This window comes from Lissotriton helveticus, chromosome 1_1 (genome assembly GCF_964261635.1).
Source record: "Lissotriton helveticus chromosome 1_1, aLisHel1.1, whole genome shotgun sequence".
NCBI lineage: Eukaryota > Metazoa > Chordata > Amphibia > Caudata > Salamandridae > Lissotriton > Lissotriton helveticus.
The window spans coordinates 1447781503-1447804417 of NC_136057.1; the positions used below are offsets into that span (position 1 = coordinate 1447781503).

Genomic DNA, 22915 nt, shown 5'->3' on the forward strand with positions numbered 1-22915 from the left:
ATAATGCCCCTCTATTTTACTTTGACCTGTATATATTGATGATGTTATTGGTTCCTGGTTTATGGACCGGTCCTGTCTAATCTTGTCACTTGTATTCTTTTCTCTGAAACTTCTATAGGAATCACCAGCCATAGAGAAAGTTGGGCAGCATCGTTATGTCAACAAAGTATCCAACTTGGATGTTCGCCAGCTGCCCATTATGCCAGAGGAGTCATCTCCCCCATTGTCTCCGTTTGCACCGTCTCCTTCAAGTAGCACAGAACCAAAAACCCAGGAACTCGAATATGGACCAGAGTTAAAACCCCCTATGCCCCAATCTCCACTTCCTCCATCCCCTCCACCACCCTCTCCTACCATAGAAGACTTGAGAGAGATTGCAAAAGTAAAACAGCGCTCCCGCCCCTCTGAAGACAATGAGGAGGCACGTCCACGGATCAAAAAATGGAAGGGGTTGCGCTGGAAGCGGTTGCGAATCCTCATCACCATACAGAAGGGTGGTGCAAAGCGTGATGGTGATAAAGAGATATCGGAGTTTATTGAAAAGCTTGGTACCACCCTCAGGCCAGAGACTCTTCCTATAGACCTGCGGAAGTGCTGTTTCTGCCATGAGGAAGGAGATGGTGCAACAGATGGCCCTGCACGACTACTAAACCTTGACCTTGACCTCTGGGTGCACTTGAACTGCGCTCTTTGGTCCACAGAGGTTTACGAGACACAAGGGGGTGCCCTTATCAATGTGGAGGTAGCACTGCACCGTGGACTACTCACCAAGTGCTCTGTGTGCCAGAAGACTGGCGCCACCAACAGCTGTAATCGCATTCGCTGCCCCAATGTCTATCACTTTGCCTGTGCCATCCGTGCCAAATGCATGTTTTTCAAGGACAAGACCATGCTCTGCCCCATGCACAAGCTGAAAGGACCATGTGACCACGAGCTCAGCTCATTTGCCGTTTTCCGCCGTGTTTACATAGAACGAGACGAAGTTAATCAGATTGCCTCGATCATTCAACGGGGCGACCGTATCCACATGTTCCGTGTGGGTGGGCTAATCTTTCATGCCATCGGTCAGCTACTCCCCCATCAACTAGCGGACTTCCACAGTGTAACTGCTCTCTACCCAGTGGGCTATGAGGCTACGCGCATTTATTGGAGTATGCGCTATAACAACCGGCGCTGCTGCTACCGCTGTTCCATCTGTGACAATAACGGCCAGCCTGAGTTCACCGTGCAGGTGATAGAATACGGTCACGAGGATGTGGTGCTATCTGATTCCTCTGCACAAGGTGAGACATTGGCGCATACAGGTTTGTGAAGAGCCAGGGTATGGAAGATGCCGGGTCGGATTCAGGGTTTCTTGAATGTGGATAGAGAAGTAGAGTGGACTGCCCATAATGCTAGTCCTCGTCCCATCTAGAGCTTCATCCTTTTTCATTAGATTCAGTGGGTGTAATGAAGCGGAATCTGCTGTTTCTATTGCATGAAGATGTGTTTATATTAAAACTGTTGTTTTTCTTAGTGGTGATCGAGGTTACAGGTGACTGTGGGGTCTAGAGGGCCAACTGGGCAGTGGTTAGTCACCCACAGTGACTTTGTGGAGTGTGACAAGGAAAGTCATTTCCTGCAGCTGTCAAGATCAGTTTTCCATTGATGGTTATATCTTCCCTATTGATTCTTGTGATTCAAGGTCCCATCGAGGAGATCTGACTGCTTTTTTTCTTCTTAGCTGTTTGGAATCAGATTGTGGAGCCTGTGGCAAGGATGAGAAGAGAGTTGGACATGCTGCGACTTTTTCCTGATTACCTGAAAGGAGAGGATCTCTTTGGCCTCACGTTGCATGCTGTTGTGCGCATTGCAGAATCGGTAAGTTGCGTTTTCTCACTGCAGTAATCTTTTTGCGAGTTAGCCGTGGGCAATATTGTCATTTGTGGTGTCTTTAAATGTGCTGCATCTATAGTAACTATTCCTTCATTGTAGGCCTTGTACATGTTACATGAGCCAATGCCATGCCTTTGCTGTTGACCTGTGTGCATACATTGCGTGAGACGCAGCATGTTTTTTCTATAGCCTTGCTTGCTGTTGATGTGTGAGCAGAGTGAGAAGCTGTATTCGGGGAGCTTCCTATGTATGATTTTTTTAAATGAACAGTGACTCAGGCCGTACTCCTCCGATCTACACTTGATAAAACTAGGTGCCTGCTGACCTGGCAGCGTTTAGTGCTATGTTATTGCTGATTGTGCATTGAATGCCTGATTGTGTTCTAGGTGAAGAAACTGTGAGAATCTGTGCCAGCGTATTAAATTGACAAATTTCTTTGTGCTTACTGAGTTAGTAGCAAGTTTGTGTGCTTCGTAAATAGGTTGTGCACCTACTGAGTGAACGTTGGGAGGTCCTGAAAATATGTTAATTACTCTCACAAAGTGTCTACAGCACACTCACAGAACAGTACACTTACTGCACGACCTGAGATTCACAGTAAATCTGTTAAAATCCCATCTCAACACTCCAGTACGCAAACGTACTAAGGAGCAACTCTGTATACTCAAAAAACTCTAGCCTGTCCCAACCCAGCCAGAATACACAATATTCAGGCTCTAATTACCAAGTTTCAGCCCGACCACTCATTACCAGCTCGGGTATTCATGCAGCTACTGGGAATTATGGCATCTTGCATCATGATAGTTTCCTATGCAAGACTTCAAATGTGTCCCCTTCAGGAATGTTTAGCACATCAGTGGAATCAATCTCAGGGTCAATTGGCAGATCTAGTATTGATTGACGGCCGCACTCATCGCTCTCTGCAGTGGTGGAATCTGCAGAACCTTTCCAAAGAGCGGCCTTTCATCGACCCAATGCCACAGACCGTGTTAACAGCAAATGCATCACTCATTGATTGGGGAGTTAATCTCCAAACTCACACAATTCAGGGATTGTGGAGTCAGAAGCAAAAGCAACTCCACATAAATCATCTAGAGCTGCTAGCTGTCTTTCTAGCTCTCAAAGCCTTCCAGACTCACCTTGTTGGCAAAGCTGTAGTGATACGCACAGACAACATCACAGCCATGTATTACATACAGAAACAGGGGGCACACACTCTCCAACTGTCACACCTTGCACAAGCCAAGTGGAGGTGGGCCATTCATCACAACATTTATCTCCAAGCGGAACACCTAACGGGAGTGAACAACCAGATCGCAGATCTGCTCAGCAGACACACACAACACATTCACGAGTAGGAACTTAACCCTCAAGTTCTCCTCCTGTTCTTCCAGATGTGGGGTTTCCCAGACCTAGATCTGTTCGTCATGCACCAAAACACAAAATACCCAAACAGATATTGCACCCATTTTCCAAAGGCAATGCTCTGTGGATGAACTGGTCAGGGATATTTGCCTACGCTTTTCCGCCTCTCCCACTCATTCCACTTCTGGTTCGGAAGCTCAAACAAACATCCCTCACACTAATCCTGATAGCTCCCACATGGGCCCGTCAACCCTGGTTCACTACCCTTTTGGAACTCTCAGTAGTTCTTTATCAAAAACTCCATCTCACACCCAGTCTCCTCACGCAGAGCCATGGAGAGATAAAACATCCAGATCCCAAACGTCTCAACCTTGCGATCTGGCACCTGAAATCATAGAGTTTGGTTATCTGAATCTTCCACCAGACTGTATGAATTTCATTAAAGAATCCAGAAGACGTACTACAAGAGCTTGCTACGCAGCTAAATGGAAGCGGTTTGTTATTTATCGTACACATTGAACTAAAGCATCCAGCGGGTTAAAGTGTCATCTATTATTTACTGTATTTGCAGTGCTGAAATCTAGCATATACATCTATATGCTTACATCTTGCTACATTAGTGCATACCTTCAGAATAGACAGCATCTGTCTCTTTTCAGAGTGCCTGTTATCAAGACCTTTATGGGGGGGACTTAAGTCATTCCACCAAGATGTCTACCAGCCCCAGCATGGAATCTTAATATGTCCTCACCAGACTAGTGGGTCCACGTTTTGAACCATTGCATAAATGTGAACTGCAATTTCTCACTTGGAAAGTTGCTTTCCTCATTGCCATTACAACACTGAGGAGAGTGGGTGAGATTCAGGCACTAACCATAGAAGAACCATTTTTACAAATACGCCTTAAAGTGGTTTTTCGCACTAACCCTACATTTCTACCTAAAGTAGTATCTGCCTTTCTCATCAACCAATCTGTTGAGTTGTCTGTGCTCTTTCCTCAACCAGGTTCAGTGGTTGAACGAGCTCTACACACCTTAGATGTTAAACGAGCTTTACTCTATTACATAGAAAGGACAAATCCTTTTCGAAAAACTAAGCAACTTTGTTGCTTTTGCTCCACCACACAAATGCAATCCCATTTCTAAATCCGGTATTGCCAGGTGGATAGTCAAATGCATTCAAACATGCTATGCAAAAGCAAAGAGGACTTTACCAATTACCCCTAGAGTGCATTCCACTCGCAAACTAGGGGCTGCTATGCCTTTCTTAGGAAAAATTCCCATATCTGACCTATGTAGAGCTGCAACATGGTCTACACCACACACATTTACAAAACACTGGGTTAGCCAACCAGCTAATGTAGTCCAGGCATTTCTACGTACACTTTTTCAAACATCTGCAACAGCTACAGGTTAACCACTGCTTTGGGCGATAACTGCTGTATAGTCTATGCAAAGCATGTAATCTACTGCTCACATGCCTCGAACGGAAAATGCTACTTACCCAGTATGGATCTGTTCTTGGCATGTAGAGCTGTAGATTCACATGCGCCCACCGCCTCCCTGGGTACCTGTATCTGTTCCAGTACTATCTTACTTACAGACATACGCAAAAGACATTTCTACTCTACTCTTACTAACTCCATTTTCACCCTCTGTGGGATAATAATCCAACAATGTAGTTGCTGACCATGCACACTATCACCGAAAGGAGGAGTCGCCTACCTCGTGACTGGAAAAGACTTCTTCGAGGAAAAACAAAGTGCAAACATCCGGACCCAACACTAGATGGCAGACTATGCAAAGCATGTGAATCTACGGCTTTACATGCCAAGAAACAATGCATACTGGGTAAGTAGCATTTTCCTTTTGTTGTAAACCAGGTACTTTACTAGTTCATGTTACTTCCTTTTTAAGTAACGTTAGCACCCAGAGTGTTAACAAAATGTTTGGCTGCAGTGGTGGCACACTTGAAAAGGCAAGTGAGTACAGGTATATCCCTATCTGGACAACTGGCAGGTAAAGGTCAGCTTGTTCAAAAAACACCAAAGGAATATTAACTCATCCAGAGCCTACACAGATTGGAGCCTTCTTTAAACCTAGAGAAATCTTTTACAAAACCGACGAATTAAGACATTTCTGGGACCATGACAATATTCTAGGGATGCCAAAGGATTCCCTACAACCAAAAGCATCATGGGCTTCACAGAGCAAACTCGCCTTTACCAGAAGGGCCCATCTCTGACATTGAGGACAGTAGGGGAATTGATGGGAATGTTGGTCTTGCATTCCATTAATTCCACAAGCCCGACTTCATGCCAAACCAACCCAGGAATGGATATACAACCAGTGGCCACAGGTGATCGGCAGTTGAAGGGTTCTAGTGGTGGTTACTCATAAGGTGCTGAAGGAAATAGCATGGTTGAACTTGGACAATATAACAGTTGGCAGGCTTTTAATACAACCGTCTCCCTCATTGCCCATAGCCACAGAAACATGTGGGAGCACTTATTTGGAACCTGAGTATCTGACAGAGAGTGATAAAGACAGTTACTTGAAGATCCTTACCTTTTTCCCCCAGGCGTCAGTCTTGATCTGGAGACTTTTTTTCTTCAGCAGTACCCCGGTCGGCTCTGCATCCATTTTCTGCGTCCTAAGTTCCCGGATGACGTAGCGGGAACTACATAGACGCCGCCCATGCTTGCTGACATCAGTTTTCTTTTTCTGCACCAGCCTAGCGCAGATTCGGAGAGAGCTACCCCAAGCCACTTTTTGCCTAACTTTTTTTCAACTTTTTTTCTACATCTTTCTCGAGTTGTAGACTCTTTGCATGTAGAGGATGTCCCAGCGAAGGACTGGCTTCAAGCCCTGCAGTTCCTGCCACCAGATGATGTCCGTGACTGATCGGCACCTCATGTGCCTTTGGTGTCTGGGGCGCGACCATGGCCAAAGTTGTGCTCCGAGTGCCGGGCCATGAACCCGAAGGCTTTGTGGGAGCTGGCCTGAAAGCTGCTGGAGGCCCGGTGCTTGGTGTTGACCCAGGAGTAAAATGTCCTGCATATAGCCAGTTCCCCTTTCCAAAAGATGAGTATGTCATCTATATAGTGCCGCCAGACCATCCATTCTGTCTCCATGCAACCCTCTTTTTTTTATTGACAGAGATTGGGGCAGAGGGAGAGGAAGAAGAAGAGGGCAGCAGAAACGAATACAGTGGCAGGAACCTCCACTACCCCAGATAGTACTCACTCGGAGAAGAAAGATTAATTGTAAATGTTTCACCAAGAGAACTCACAGAAACTGAAGTTAAAGTCTTATAGAAGGGACTGGGCTTTGTTTCTACACCCAAGATTGACCAATTCCAGAGGAATTGCGAGTTACAAAGATTTGTCCGCAAAATATATCTCAAAAGTATTCTTTCATGACAAACCAGCATTAGCATAAACTGAATAAGGTCTGCGCAATCCGTCCACTTTTACGCAAAACCTAGCCATGATACCAAATGAACTAGTGACCTTTGAACAAGCCGTCCTAAAAGAGATAAATAATGACTATAACACACAGTATTTCCACAATATGTCCAAAAAGGATTACGAAGTAGTTAGACAATTGGACAATGACAAACAGATCACAATAAAGCAAGCAGACAAAGGCGGTGTGACAGTAATTACGTCCATCACTGATTATGAGAATGAATGTGTACGTCAACTTGTTGACCGCAACTATTACACACCCATCACACAGGACCCAACAACTAGGCTAAAAACGCAGATCACCTCCATGGTATCTGCTGTGGAAACACAGGGATGGATCTCTAAAAATGAAGCAGACTACCTAGTGAACAAAGACCTGAGGGTTTCATATTTTTACACCCTTCCAAAGATTCATAAGGGGATTTCCCCACCTCCAGGCAGACCCATAGTCATGGGGATAAATTCCTTCCTGGAACCACTCTCCAAGTTCTGGGAATATTTTGTGCACCTTGTGTAAAAAAATAAAAACATCATATATACAAGACACTTGAGATATATTGAATATATTTGAATCCACTACTGATACACTTCAGCTAGACCTACTAGTCACTTTAAATGTGGAATCACTGTATACGACTATACCACAGACAGCCAAACTGTAGGTAATAGAACCCAGCCCTCCATATGGAGGAGTGGACTTCCCCTACGCCCATTAACTTTATCGTGGAATGCGCATGCATGGCCCTCGCGTAAAATGTCTTAATATGGGACACAACTATACCAATAGACCCAAGGCACTTCCATGAGGAGTACCTTTACCCCAAGTCTAGCATGTCTCTGTCACAATTTAAAGAACAATTCATTCTCTGTCCAGAGAACCCGTACAAACCTAACATCCTTCTATGGTGACTCTACATAGAAGAGATACTCCTCTTTTGGAAAGGGGGCCTGGCTTCATGCAAGACATTTTGCTCCTGGGTGTCAGCACCTTAAACCCCTACCTGAAATGTTCAAAAACAATCACTGAGAAGGAACTACCATTCCTGGATCTTGACAAGCTAGTAGTAAGCTAATATAAAAACCTACAGACAGGAATAGCATTCTAATTTACAATAGCCACCACCCAAAATCACTGCGGGCAACCTACCATATGGACAGTTTCTGCGCCTGCGACGCAATTGCACCAGGCTAAAAGATTTTGATACACAGGCACAAAAGTTGGCTGTAGATTTGGAATCAAGACAATACCCTAGTCAATGTGTAAAAAATGCTCGAAAATGGGCTAGGATTTGTAATCGAGACACTACTAGACGCATGCATTAGACAACAAGATGAGACTACCATCTGTCACTACTTACACACCCTAGTCAAATAAGATAAGCAAAATTAAGAAACACTGGAAAATCTTTCAAACTGGCCAGTTATCCTTCCCACCACCTATGGTTGCATTTAAACAAACTGCTAATCTGAAGGACATGCTAATACACACACACACCCACGAGACCATAAGGACATTTCCCAAGTTGTTCATGTATCGCCTGTACTTTCATATAAAGCTTGAGTGGAGTTAGCTTTAAAGACTAATTGGATGTGGACACGAGTAACACACCAATTGCAACACAAAGAACTGTGTCTACTTGATCACTTGGCCCTGTGGTAAACAATACATAGGGATGGCCACTCATCCTTTAAAATGGAAACTAAACGAACATCGCAGCACGACATGCTGCAAGAAATCCAATACAAAAATGAGCACACATTTCCTCACTGAGGGACACACTGCAGAGGATATAAGATGGACAGTGCTAGAAGCATACGCAAACATGAACTAGAATGCCCTTTTTAGAAGGGAACGTTGGATATACAGCCTTTCATTGATCTCAACGATGAAATTCCTTGACACAAAACATAAATTAGATTGCTGTTAGTGAGTGACACATGTATGTCTACATTACCATCCTCATTCAGTGTGGTGGCTCACTAGTTAGAGGCGGCAGACCCGTAAGCAGAGGACGGCCCGGGACCAGGGTTCGATTCCCGACGCGGCAGGGTCGTGGACCAGGGTCAGCGGGCTCGATAATTCTCGCCTCGGTGCCTACTCCAGTCAGGGACCACACTCGGCAACTCTGGGCATTAGCTTGCCTCATCTTCACAACGGCCCCCCAGACCGCCGGGGATGCTTGGTCGCACCTTAGAGATACCCATTAGGGACCATCTCTCAGGGTGAGCCAGGACGGGTTCCCCAGCGGTCGAAGCGCGGAGATACTCTTCCGGGAGTTGATTCTAGCGCTATATAAACCCACAATTAAATTAAATTAAATTCACAAAATAAACAATTGTTCAAATGCAGTCCTAGAAAAATCCACTCGCAATTGCGCATGAGATTTTCAGGTCAAGCTATTTTTAGAACTTACTCGTCCTTGCTGGAGAGTAAACTTAAGCTGAAAGAAACAGGTCTTCTGTTCATTCAGAAACTGAATGAGCAATTAAGACGCCTTTAAATCGTGTATTCATCTTGACACATTTGCTGAGTGCTCAAGGTCAAATGTCAGTTTGACTTTTTACTAATTCTTGCCTATCTATTCCTCGAAATGCTTTTCACTTTTCTTTCACTTTTTACAGATAATGGTTTTTGGCAAGTGAGCTGACAAGAATTGTGAAATAAAAGGATGTAAAATGTCAGTTTTTATCTCCGGCATTTAAACTGCCTGTAAATGAATAGTACAAGTATTTCAGAATATTACAGGAATTGTGACAGAATTTTTTTTTGTAATTCAGAAGTGTGATGCAAACAGATTTAAATAGGAGCAAAGTAAATCAGAATACTTTACTTGATAAGACAAGTATTTGCAGACACTTTATTTCAAAACATTGTACACAAAATAGTTTGAAAACCACGTCAGTGAAACATTCTGTGGCTATTTCATTGTAAAATCTGCCGATTGCAAATGTGTGCTGCTACTTTATGCTTTCGTTATGTATTTATTAAAAGTTATAGTTTTTAAACATGATTTGAGAAATATTCCTGCCCCCACGCTAATGTAAATGCAGTTAATGAACTAAGAGGCAAGTCAGCGGTCATGTGTATCCTTTGTGTCAAGATTCGTATTCTATATGGAGCTAATATTTTGTTTATTAAATCAAACAAAATAATTTTCTGTACAGCAGACGTGCTGAACTCATGGATTTGAAGGTGCTCATTTGTGATAAAGAAGAAAACGGCATCTCAGTGAAGTAAAATACTTGCCCTGGATCTCAATTTGAAACCAGTTTATGGGTCAAGAGCATTATAATTAGGTTGAGTAGATTTGTCACTAGATCCCTGCAGGTCTCGTAACATTTTTAGGATTTTTCAAGGCCTGAAAGGAAAGAAATTCTTTGAATCACTATGGAAAAAACCATGTCATGTAATTAAAATAGGAGTGTTTTTATGTCACTCCGACTATCAAAACTAAGATTGGATGGACTGACAATGTTAGCTCACATTGACTTCACAGATGCGTGCCCCCTTGTTGAAATAGCCACCACGCTTACACATATATGGGAGAGACGATTCCTCTCCCAATTAGAAATAAAAAACAGACCCAAACGTCCGACCGAGTGTTTCCGCTCTAGTGGTTGAAACCGGGCTTCAACTGCACGAGACACACCTGCTTCCAATTAACGCTGATAGAAGGCAGGTTAATACTTGAGAACCACTGCGCTCTGCACTTCCGAGGTTGCCGGTGTGAGTAGGTCCTCCAGTGTACTGATATACAGGTGTTCGTAAGTACGTCATCGCCACTCTTCTTTTGCTAAAGAGTGTCGGTGCAATTTAACCATTCGCTCGCCAGATCATGAACACAGGTCAACTGACCCTGTATTTTGATATGTTATAGAACGCTAATAAGCATGTCACCAGGCAAAATACTAGAGGTCCTGATTTATACCCTCTGTGGTAAGTTTCCTCACTGATCAACAGTATGTTGGAATTTCATGATAATAGGTTTTATCTTCCATGTGGTGTTGGTGAATTGCACTTTTTAATTCATGGGACACAGAGAGTGAGCATAAGCATGTGACCATGCTTTGGTGTCTCAAATTGGAAAATTTTTGTTAATCGTGAATTTGAAGACCATCATTGTGGCTGCACTACAGATCTTCTAAAAAATTGATTTACTTATATTGATACATAGACAAGTATAGGTGACTGGGAGTAACACAAATAAGCTCATATATCAAAACCCCAGTTACTGTGTAGATTAGGTTTTTATGGTCCTGAAGAAAAGCTGATAGATAGTTCATATGACTAAATTAGGTTTGAAATATGTCTACCTTCAGCTACCTTAGATAATCACTTTTAGTAGGTTGCACCACATATTTTACCATAGGCTGTAGGACTCATCATCATCAAACCACTGTATTTGGTTAATTTAAAACCATAAAAGTACAACACAGACATACAAACATATTTGTGCAAAAACACAAAATACAGTGCGAACAATATAATGCGATCCGGCCACAACAGGCTACGTGCAAAAGGTGCAATACAGTACTGGGCAAATACAATACATTTTAGGACAAAAAGTGACAGTGCATCCAAAAAATCAATATACACATCATAAACATTTCAATCATAATTAAAATAATTTAAAAAGGATTAAAAAGCAAGTAATCTAAAACCCCATTGATTATGGGCTTTCCTCACGGCTGTTCCTTAATCTAGCGGCTGCCTCAAGAAAACTGGCTATATAAAAAAATCTTGTTAGGATCATTTAATAACTGTAAGTACAATAAGGCTGGCTTTATTTTAATAAAACCCTTTTTTTTAGTATTGGAAATAAAAACCTCTTTCTGATCTCACTATAGAAGTCACAAAACATTATGAGGTGCATTGTATCCTGAACTGAAAAATTGTCACAGGTACAGGGCCCAAGCTCTTTCAGTCTGCACCACCCCTTTGAGCTTCCTAGAGAGAAGTAAATTAAATTAAAACGAAAACGTGTTAAAAGCAAACGATGGAAAGGCCTAGTAACGATTTTTAAATAGGGTTCCAGCATGGGTGAAGCCTTTAAAAGGTAATGTGCTTTTACCGTCTGTTTTGTCAACTCCAGTTCTTCCCGTTCTAGGGCCCATGAATTTAAAAGCTGTTTTTTCACCCAACTAAAATCTGTTCTTGTGATTTTCTCAGGATCGTCAAAAAGGTCCTGTCGGCCCACACTTGCCAAAGTTTCCTTTACATAAACAAGCCATCTAATCTTATGTACATGATCCAAAATGAGACAATCCCTGGTTAGTCTATGATTAAGATCTAATTCAGGATTAAGCCATAATTTAAGCCAGAAAATAACTGGGGCCAGCCTGAGTTTATGTGTTATGTAGCCCATCCCTAATTCCTGATGAACAGCATAGGTGGGTGTTGACTGGGGGACCGATAATACTCCCCGTAGAAATTTATTCTCCTCTATCTGTAATCCTTCCATGGGTCTGTACCCCCAAATCGCTGAGCCATATGTGGCAATTGCAATACATTTCGATGTATAGATGTTCAACATCGCCTCTACAGGTTTGGCCCCCAGCCTTTTTGAAAACCCATTTACGGCCGCAATAGCCCTAGCCATACCATTAATCTTAGTTTTATCTTCTAAAAAATTGATTTACTTATATTGATACATAGACAAGTATAGGTGGCTGGGAGTAACACAAATAAGCTTGTATAGCAAAACTCCAGTTACTGTGTAGATTAGGTTTTTATGGTCCTGAAGAAAAGCTGATAGATCGTTCATATGACTAAATTAGGTTTGAAATATGTCTACCCTCAGCCACCTTAGATAATCACTTTTAGTAGGTTGCACCACATATTTTACCATAGGCTGTAGGACTCGATCACTAAAATATTTCCGTAGCGTACCCCCAGTTCTATTTTTATCCCACTCTCTCACATATTTACTTAAAATACACCAATCTACTATTTTACCCACACTTCACCAGACAGCTTATAAAATGATCTCTGATAAAGAGCCCCCATTGAGGGTGCTTGTCAGGCATTGCAGCGCCAGCCCGACGTGAAGCAAAAGCCCAATGATGAAGCATGACACCTATCTAGGTGTGCGAGGGCATTTGTTCCTTCAGAGTAATTCTCCCTGCAGACTCAGTGGAACTTACCTCACCTAAGCAAATCTAGGAACTGCATACCCCGGTGATCATGATTAGCTAATCTGAGTTTGTATGCTGGACCTTTATGCGCTCTAAGTCCGTCCCTCTTGATACATACAGACTTATTTGCAGCACTCGAAAAAGCTAAATGTTAAAGCTTTGCATCCTGGTATTATCAGCCTAAATCAGTGTGGTATGCACTGTTGATAAGTGGGTCCAGGACATTTGCGTATAAGTTTTCTCTGATACATTAATTCAAACTGGCAATTAAATTCAAAACTTCAAAAACAACAAATCTAGTAATCCCACCTCAAGGAGATGCCTCACCAAGATATCGTCACCATAAGGATCTACTCACATTACAAAGCGGGAAAACGTATTACCCAGAATCCCAGGCAACAGATAAGAGCCTAATTCCTGAAATCATTGAATTTACACACTTACAGTTGCCACTGGTATGCATGGCTATTATCAAGAAAGCAAGAATACCTCCCATTTTAAAATTTAATTAGGCAAAGTAGCATAGGTGTTTTCACAAAACATAACCATTTGGATACATTAACCAGTAAAAAGTTAATTATACATAATGTAACACATTTGTTAACTGTTGAACTCGGTTATGCCTCTATAAGAGTTCACCTTTCCTACATTGCAGCACATACTAAAGGACTTAGTAAAAATTAGATCTGTACCATGCCAGTCATAAGATTTATAAAGGGGGCTAAGAGGCTATATCCTCTATATGGTGTTCCTGCACCTCCGTTTACCTTTAATCAGGTGTTTGCAGGATTGATAAAGCCACTGTTTGAGCCTATGCATAAGGCAAGCCTAAAACATTTTGCATTAAAGATCAGCTTTTAAAATTATAATTACAAGAAAGGTTAGCTAATTGCAAGCTTTAACAGTGGTAAAACAATACCAAATTGGCCACAAGGGCTAAGTGGTCACGAGAAAAAACTCTTCATAGCAAAGGTACACTTTTGCATCAGTCATTCAATACAGTTACCTTCATACTTTACAAATAGTACAAATACTGCAAAAAGAGCATTGCTTACAATTAATGTAAGCAGAGTAGTAATGTATTAGCTTTAGGAGACACAGAACTTTAGGAAACATATCTTGTTTTTAAGCACATGCCCAGCAGGGGAAGGAAGTCATTAAAAATGCAGGTACATAATTGATTGTGCAGACAATTGTTATGCTCTCAGCTGGCAATCACAACATTTGACAGAGGCTGCATTAGTCTTCCTGGGGCAGGTAATTACGAGACAGTTGTAATGCAGCCATATGGTCAACCAAGCACACTTTCACTTAACGTTGTGTAGACATTCAAGTAAAACAAAAAAAAAACTTAGTCGGTCAAATAATTATAAAATACTTATTTTGGAAGATTTACTTAGTAAATACTCCTCCACTGGGAGAAAATACCCCTATAAAATCTATGCACAGCGTATAAATCTAGAAGAGATTTCATGTTTCGTAATATACCAGTTACTCGGCTACAGGTATGGTTTTGCAGCTGAACGCTCTTCCAGATTCACATTCTGTCCTTCAACCTTCTTGGTGATGGCAGAAGTTTAAAAAAAAACCTCTATGATGGAAATCACGCATGGGGGCATTGTGTGCTTACAGTCAGTCACAATGAGTTATACGACTACATCTATGTCAATGCCCTGTAAGTTTAAAAATACAACAAAAACTACTCTACCTCTAGATGGTGGGATTATGCACACTTGGTGAGTCTAGTTGATCTTTAAGCTGCAAACCATACATACATGCATGTAACTAATATCTTTCTCACCTTGGAGATGTCTGGTATGTGCTCCGGAGTTGAGGAGAAAACAGAGGGCAACAGCATTTTCATGAGGGTGGCTACTGTCGCCTTTACTCTGGCCATACAAGACTGGCAGTGGTGATTATGTATTTTATAATCTGTATCATAGGCTATTTTACATGCACCCCAGTTGGGGATGAGAAGCTGCTTCTTGCCTCCCATATATAAAGTCTGTTCAGTCTCCCATAACAACTCTTGATCATTTATGCTTGTAATTTATGTGTGTGCATACATTCTGGTGAGCGCCTAGTTTCCGGTGGACCCACATGCATGAGCTGTACAATATTGCAGCAATTGTACAGGGCTGACATTGTCCTTTTGGATATGCAGCTAGTAAGCATCTCCTAACCCCCTCTACAAAACTAGGTACATCTAATGGTTTGAGGCAAGCCAGTACTGTCTTTTATAGTCCATTCTTTTGCTGGCATGTCCTTGAAGAACTAGGCCCAAGAGCAAGACATGCCCTCACATTTTTATCTTTGTGACCCAGCACCCCACTGTGCGATTGGCTCTACCCTTGGGAGCCATTCCACATCCGCCTTATCCAGTTTAAATCAGTCTCAGTAGCAACAGAGCATCCCCGACACTATCAAAGTGCAGCATCCACAATTGGTCGGTATTGGCCACTAGATGAGGTGAAGTGCTGCCTCCTCGGCCTTTACTTGGCTCAGTTGACTCCTTATCTAGGAGACCATGTGCATGTGTCCAGACAAAGTTCCTGGACATTCTTAAGGTGCAGCCTCCCTCTAGCCCCTAGAGGAGCCTAAGCACTGATTTCCTCAGCCAGTTTCTTGTTTAAAACTTAAGACTCAGCACTGCACCAACCACTGACAGGATTCAGGTGTTGAACAGCTGTTGGAAGACGGTGGGTTTCAAGAGTGACTCATTCTAGATGGAAAAGTGTAGCCAAAGAAAGGACCTCAGTGTGGACATTGACAGATACAATGTCTATCTAAAGCTTAATAGTACCCCCAGCCAACTGGATATTGATCTTCATTGAACTTTGTGGGTGCTCCTATTGTGGATCCACTGCCACTGGAAATGTTTTACCGACTAGCAATTTCACACACCTTCTACCCATTGCCCATCCGCTGACGGACTTGTAGCTTGTACTGACACTAGCCAGCTACTCCCTGTGCCCAGTGAGATACAGGACTCCAGTGCCAAGTACTGTGTCCCCAACTGTGATCAGCAAGTTGGTCACCTTTTAGCACCAGGAAGAACCTTGTGATCATCTACAATACTTTTGCTTGAATGGTGGGCATTTCTTTGCTTGCTTGCTGTTCTCTTTAAACTGTTGAGGTTTGCAGCAGTGTGTTTGTGGCATTTCACAAATGTTCCATTATCCACAAAGAGTTCGAAAGACCGAAATATAAATTAATTATATCTTTGTACTGTGCTCCTTGAACCCATTGACTAAACCAAAGAATTTCAGTGCTTCCGACCACATCTGAGTTCCCCCATAGTACCCACTCCTCAACCCACAAAAACACCGTAGGGCACATAGTGATGAAAAATGTATTTCCCTGTGCTGAACTTGCTTCGTCATAACTGGCCTAAATTTTGGGTTTCATTGTAGATCGCTTTTTAAGTTGTAGAATAGTTTACTTAAACTTTATAAAGTCCTTTCCTTTTATGAACTTAAGAATTGTTACCTTATCTGTTATTGTGTTTCTGGGCTTATAGTTCCATGACCACTCCTGGGATAAATCTTGACTGGCTCAACAGTACTACTGTCAGAAAGCCAAGTGCTAAAATGGAGTGTGTACATGGTCATCAGTATTGTAACCCAACAGTCCCAACAGTCTCATTCTTTAACTTGTGACTGTGTTGAGACCCTAAGAAACTCGTGTGTGTATATTAAAGACATCGGCTGCAGTCCTGGCTAAGGGTGTCACTGAGTGATCAGAAAGATCCCAGGTGTGCTGTTGCTTAATAAGATGATTGCAGAGTCTGACGTTTGCTTTATATACCGATCAGTGTGAGAAGTGATCTCTGAGCAATATGTGATGTATGCTTTATTTAAGTTGCTTCTTGCTCGGTTGCTTGTAGATGTGGCAGTCAAAGTAATTTTCTGCAGATCCCAGTCCAGTCATTAAATGATTAATGTAAATAGTGTTTTTCTATTTTCTTTTTACTTAGTTGCCTGGGGTTGAGAACTGTCAGGATTACTTGTTCCGCTATGGACGACATCCCTTGATGGAACTACCACTCATGATAAATCCTACTGGCTGTGCAAGATCCGAGCCTAAAATCCTAACGCACTATAAACGGTGAGCATCATAGATGATGGTGGAAGGGGGCTGGTATGGAAAAATTAAGATCAGTTGGAGAGGGCAAAAAAGAGAATAAGATTAGTGCCTCGTTATAGGACTGATGGGGGCATGAACGCATGTGGTGCAGTAAGTTGTGTTCCCTCCAGAACCTTTGAGTGCTGCAGGATTGGTCAGCTTGTAGCAGTCTAGGGGTTGCTCTCTTTTTGTCATGGCCTGGTCGATTCTCCTTGATGTTTCCAAATGGAGGAAGATCTCCTTCTGTGGGATAGTAAAACTGAATCCTTATGAATGCAAATGGTTTTAATGTAGAAAAAAATTAAACCCGAAACAATGGTTGTGGAACCCATTACACTTCAAGTATTCTTGGTCGAGTACTGGGTCCCTGCTGTATAGGTTCCCAGTACCAGTCTTCTTTCTCTAAAACTGTTCCACAATTGCCCCTTCAGGCCCCTGTAAGTCCCTAGTAAATGGTACCTGGGGACCTAGGTCATTGGGACTGAAGGGGGTCTCCTAGGGACCCCTCACCTAGGCCATGTAGACTGCTGCAGCATGCATGGCCTGATGCCGACAAAACGACAGTCAACATGGCACACTGCCTCTGTGCCATGCCAACTAGCACTGTCTACGGTATAGGTAAGTTACCCCTCTAGCAGGCCTTCCAGTCCTAAGGTAAGGTGCACTATACCACATTAGTGGGCATATCTGCTTGAGTAGGGATTCCCTTACATTATTTAAGTCCATTCTTTGATATTGTAAGTGCCAGGGAAGCCATAGAGAGTACATTGACTGGTAATTCGTCAACTCGAATTCCCCAGCACCATGATGATTTCTCTGAACCCATGAGTGTTTGGTACCAAACTACTCCTCTCAATAAACTCACACTGATGCCAATGTGGCATTTATTGAACCCTGTACTCAGATGGCACCTCAAAGGTGCCCCCTCAAAACCTACCAACCCTGGTGTGGTCACAGGCTGGCTGTAGGCAGCCTGCAACCACCAGACATGGTATGAACCCGTGGATCGAGAACCCCTGCTCGCTGTGACCAGAAACAATGCACATCCTGGGTGAAGGGGTCACATCTCTTGTACCAGTATGGGCAGAGTGCTCGAGAGGGAAGCTTCAAAGGCCTGCCCTGCTGCCTTTGTAATGCGACCCCCTCATGCTCTGCTGCTGCAGCCTCCATTTTACACCCTCACTTTGGGCAGGAAAACCTTAAAAGAACAGGTGGTGTGCCCACCTCTGCCAATTCCACCCCTATGGTGGGGGAGGCAAGGTGTTTAAGAAAGTGCCCTCTTTTTGCATGGTTGCCCCCATTGTTTGCTAAACTGTTGATGTACTTTGACTGAGTGTGCCCTAGGTTCCTGCCAACCATGTACCCAGGGCCTATGTAATTTCTCTAAATTGTACTGTTGCAAAACCAAATTGGCAACTCTGTGGCCACATGTAAGTCTCTTGTAAAAGGTAACACAGGTACCAAGGGCACTGTGACCAGGGAAGGCCTCTAAGGACTGCAACACTTATTGTGCCACCCTTAGAGGCCATGTACCTTTACAAACACACCCACCCACACATTTCCATTGCAGGCTTTGTGTTTTGGTGCAGAACAAAGTGAAGTCAACATAACACACATCCCTGTGTGCCATGCCTACAACACAGTGCACTGGCATAGGTATGCCATCCCTCTAGCTGGGTGCACTATACTTGTGGTGATGATACAGGTGCATAAGCCCTGTACCCCTAAAGTGTTTAAACCAATTCTTAGACATTGTAAGTGCAGTAATGCCATTAAGAGTATATGGTCCTGGGTGTTGTCATTGCGAACTCCACAGCACCATAATGGCTTTACTGAAAACTGGGAAGTTTGGTATGAAACTTCTCAGCACATTAAACCCACACTGATGGTAGTGTGGGATTTAATGTCTTAGAGACAGCCCCTGAAAAACGAGACAAGTCTAGTGTCCTGGCTGAGTGGCTGCTCGCCTGCTGCCACCACCAGACATGTTTCTGGACCCCTGATTTGAGGGCCTGCTTCTCTCGGGGGTCTGAAACAATGCAGATCCTGGGACGAAGGGCCAAGCCTCCTCCCCCAGGATGGGCAGGGTCCACGAAGGGGAAGCTTCAAAGACCCATTGGTCCAGACATGTACCTTCCTGTAACGCCCCTAAATTTAGTATTTAGGGGCAGCCCTGAACCTTGCCTCTCCAGACAAGGAGAGAAGAAGGATCGAAGAAGCTGTGCTGAACTAAGAAGAGGAGTACATCTACTGACTTGGCCCCAGGCCTACTAGCCTGTCCCCACCTTGAACCTGCTCAAGCGAAATCCCGGTGTGTTCTGCAGCCAGCAGCCCCAAGAACCCGGAGGACCTGCCCTGCCTTTCATAAAGAAGACTGTCTCCTGTGAGCACCGGATTTGTTCACCCACAGTCTCTGGCTCTTGCAAAATCCATGAATCTGCATCGCTCTGCACCCGACTCCCACGTTCGAGTGGCCCAACACCACGAGGAAGTCTCCCCGGTGATCCTGACCCGAGATCCGGTGAACTCTGACCTGCCTTGAATCTCCAATCGACGCCTGTTGCCCCTTTCTGGAAGATCCCCTCAACTGAAGCTGGTAAGCAAAACCCGATGCCTAAAGACAGCCTTGCAACTGACGGCCCACAGCCTTAGGTGGTCCAACCAATGTTGTCCCGGCATCCCAACTTACCTCTCCAACCAGTGGTCACCTCCAGAAGATCTTCGTCCTGAGCCTGCTGTCTTTGTTTCAACCAGACAATACCCATTGAAATAAACAGAGCACACGACGCCAAACCATCACCCTGCACCTGGCCGCCCATGTGCCGTTGTGGGTGCACCTTGTGTGCTAAATCGGATCCCCCTTTGCCCTGAGCCGTACACCTGGAGCTTTGCTCCCACAACCGTGTGGCCTGCTCGTGAGCAAACCACCAACCGGAGGCTCCTTATCCCCCATTGGATAACATTGGGCCTCAGTTCTCTGCACACGGCCGCCCTAATGCCGCTGAGGGTGGTTTGAGAGTGCATCCTTGACCCTTGGGGAATCCTGGTTTTAACACTAGAAACCTAACTCCCACAACCAAGTAATTACCTGTAAACAGATGACTTAATTTTCTCCCATAGGTTTGCATTTACTGCTTTTCTTTGAGAGTGCATTCTCAACCCTGGTTCTAGCCCCAGAAAACCAACTTCCAAACCTAAGTACTTACAGTTAAGTCTATAACATTGTGTTCGAGGCATATGAGCTGCAGATTACACACTATGCATAGATGGCCACCTAGTGTTGGGCCCGGATGTTTGCAGTTTGTTTTGTTGTAGAAAGCCTTTGGAAGTCACAGGTTAGGTGACTCCTCCTTTGGATGATACTGTGCATGGGCATCGGCTCCATCCCCAGATTGTTTTTTTCTGCCACCGGGCTCGGATGTGTTTCTAGCGCTCCGTGTTGAAACCGATTTCCTTCGGCACGCAATCCTCACCAACTTACAAAACTTAGTTTTGAACGCTTTCCAGTCGACGCTACTCTTCAAAATCGAGGATCTCGATTCCGGTCGACGGCCTTCGGGCCTTGACGCCAGCTCATGGAAAGGATGCCATTTAAAAAGTGTTCTCAATGTGGGTCGAAGTTTCCCCACACCGACCTTCATGAAGTGTGCAACCTCTGCCTCTCTCCGGAGCACGAGGCGAAAGACTTGTCAGCTTGTGCCTCTTTCCGCTCCAAAAAGACTATCCGGGACCGAAGAACGAGGAGAACAATGGCTCAAAGATCTTCAGCTCCGATTCCGGACGACATATCTTCGAGGAAGGCGTCAACGTTCCAGAACAACATGACGTCGACAGCAACTCCGAGGCCGAAGATTCCGATGTCGAGGACATCACTCCAGCGCAGCGGGTCGTAAGTAAGACCTTCGACCCCGACCCTTCCTCGACACACCCAAAGAAGGCCCCGGTTACACCCTCGCCCTCGGGTGCACACCGACACTCTGCTTCTACTGCCCCAACTTCGGGCCCGGCTAAGAAGCCAATTAAGCCTTCAGGCGACTTGGGCTCAAGTACGCCTTCACGCAGTGCCGGCGCACATCTACCAGCACCGAAAAAGACAACGGCACCGACTACGCCTACATCCAATCCATCGGTGCCGAAACACACTCCTTCGGCAAAGAAACCCAGGTCGGAAACCAAGCAAACCCACTTCGGATTCCAAAAAAACAACGGAACCGAAAAAGCCATCGGATCCGAAGAAACCGTCGGATCCAACTACCATACCAGAACTGAAAAAATCCTCGGAACCGAAAAAAGCTTCGGAGCCGAAAAAGACTCCTGCTTCCCCGGTAAAAGACATTGTCAAGAAACCAAAACAAGCCGCTTCGGTGCCAAAACCTTCCTCCGCACCAAAAGATCGACCTCCTGCAGAGGATTTACCTTATCCAGACCCTGCTCAAAAGACTCTAGCTAAGGATCCAATTACTGGACACTTAATTTTGGCTTCAAAAAAGCGACCACTGGACACACCAGTTCCAGCTCCGCATTCAAAGAAGAACATGGCTACCTCTCCCTTAAGACTGCCTTCCTCTTCTCTTTCACCTGTACCATCACCACAGCTTCCCATGGCACAGCATTCCCCAGCATCCTCTATCGTACCAGACAGGGATGATAGCTCTGACGATATGGGGAGGTAACATACCTGATCCAGCCACGCCTACAGGATCCCCCGACCCGTGGGATGATTATACCATACCAGATGTCCCAAATGTCCCTCAGGATTACATATACCCCTCAAGGCCTTCCCCACCAGAAGACACTATAGGGTTTAATGAATTAATTCACAGGGCTGCACAATATCACGGGGTAGACATACATACAGACCCTGTTGAGGAAGACTTCCTAATGGATACGTTTGATAACGCCTAAAGGTCGTCATCCATTTTACCGATGCTTAAAGGAGTGATCAAGCATGCTCCTTAAGTCTTCAAGGACCCAGTCAGAACTAGAGTCATTAACTCTCGTATAGAGAAAAAATGTAAAGCTGCCCCCTCAGACCCAGCATATATTAAAGGTCCAGTACCACTAGACTCACTTGTAGTTTCCAATTCACGCAAGAGAGCAAATTCACAAACATCAGGTGACGCTGCACCACCAGATAAGGAGTCTAAGCTACTTGGCGCATCAGGAAAAAGAACAGCGTCTCAAGCAGCAAACATGTGGCGTATCGCCAATACACAGGCATTATTAGCCAGCTATGACAGGGCACATTATGACGAATTGGAATCATTAATGAGGCACCTCCCTGATAAGTGCAAGGATAGAGCAAATGAGCTTATCCATGAGGGGAAAAACATTACAAACACCTCTATTCGGTGTGCACTGGATGCAGCAGATACTGCCTCTAGGGCGGTTAACACCAGCGTCCTATTACGTAGACATGCCTGGCTACGTATATCAGGGTTCAAACCTGAAGTACAAAGTGCCATTCTTAATCAACCCTTTGATGAGCAACACCTATTCGGACCTAATGTAGATGTATCACTTGAAAAAATGAAAAAGGATACAGATACCGCCAAATCTATGGGAGCCCTGCAGTCGCAGGCTCCCAGACATTCGTTTTGTCGCTCATCCTATCGAGGTGCCACCAGGGGATACTCTTCGGACACCGCTTCTATCACGTACAAAGCCCCTACACAGTCCACTTACAACAAGGGCTACCAAAGGGGTGGTTATAGGGGTAACAATAACAAAGGCAGAGGTAAAAATAACAACTCCCGCTCTGCCTCCACCCCTGCCCAATGACTCCCTTCCCCTGCCCCATTCCACTCCTGTCGGGGGAAGACTTCAACAATACCTGCCAGCTTGGGAAAACATCACATCAGACACTGCTCAGACAGGAGGTAATATCCCTACTGCAGACAAATGCAATAGAAATAGTTCCAGAGCATCAGAAAAACAAAGGAGTAT

At 44.2% G+C, this 22915-nt stretch overlaps 1 protein-coding gene across 9 annotated transcripts in view; it reads left to right on the top strand.

Moving 5' to 3' along the window:
• KMT2D (lysine methyltransferase 2D) overlaps window positions 1-22915 on the top strand; it is a 1543965-nt gene that overhangs the window by 1490048 nt on the left and 31002 nt on the right. For all 9 annotated transcript variants that reach the window (XM_078685770.1, XM_078685786.1, XM_078685782.1 and 6 more), the window contains 3 exons: window positions 119-1283; window positions 1724-1860; window positions 16821-16951. In XM_078685770.1, the coding sequence (XP_078541896.1) occupies window positions 119-1283; window positions 1724-1860; window positions 16821-16951 (1433 nt within the window). The remainder of the gene's footprint in view (window positions 1-118; window positions 1284-1723; window positions 1861-16820; window positions 16952-22915) is intronic.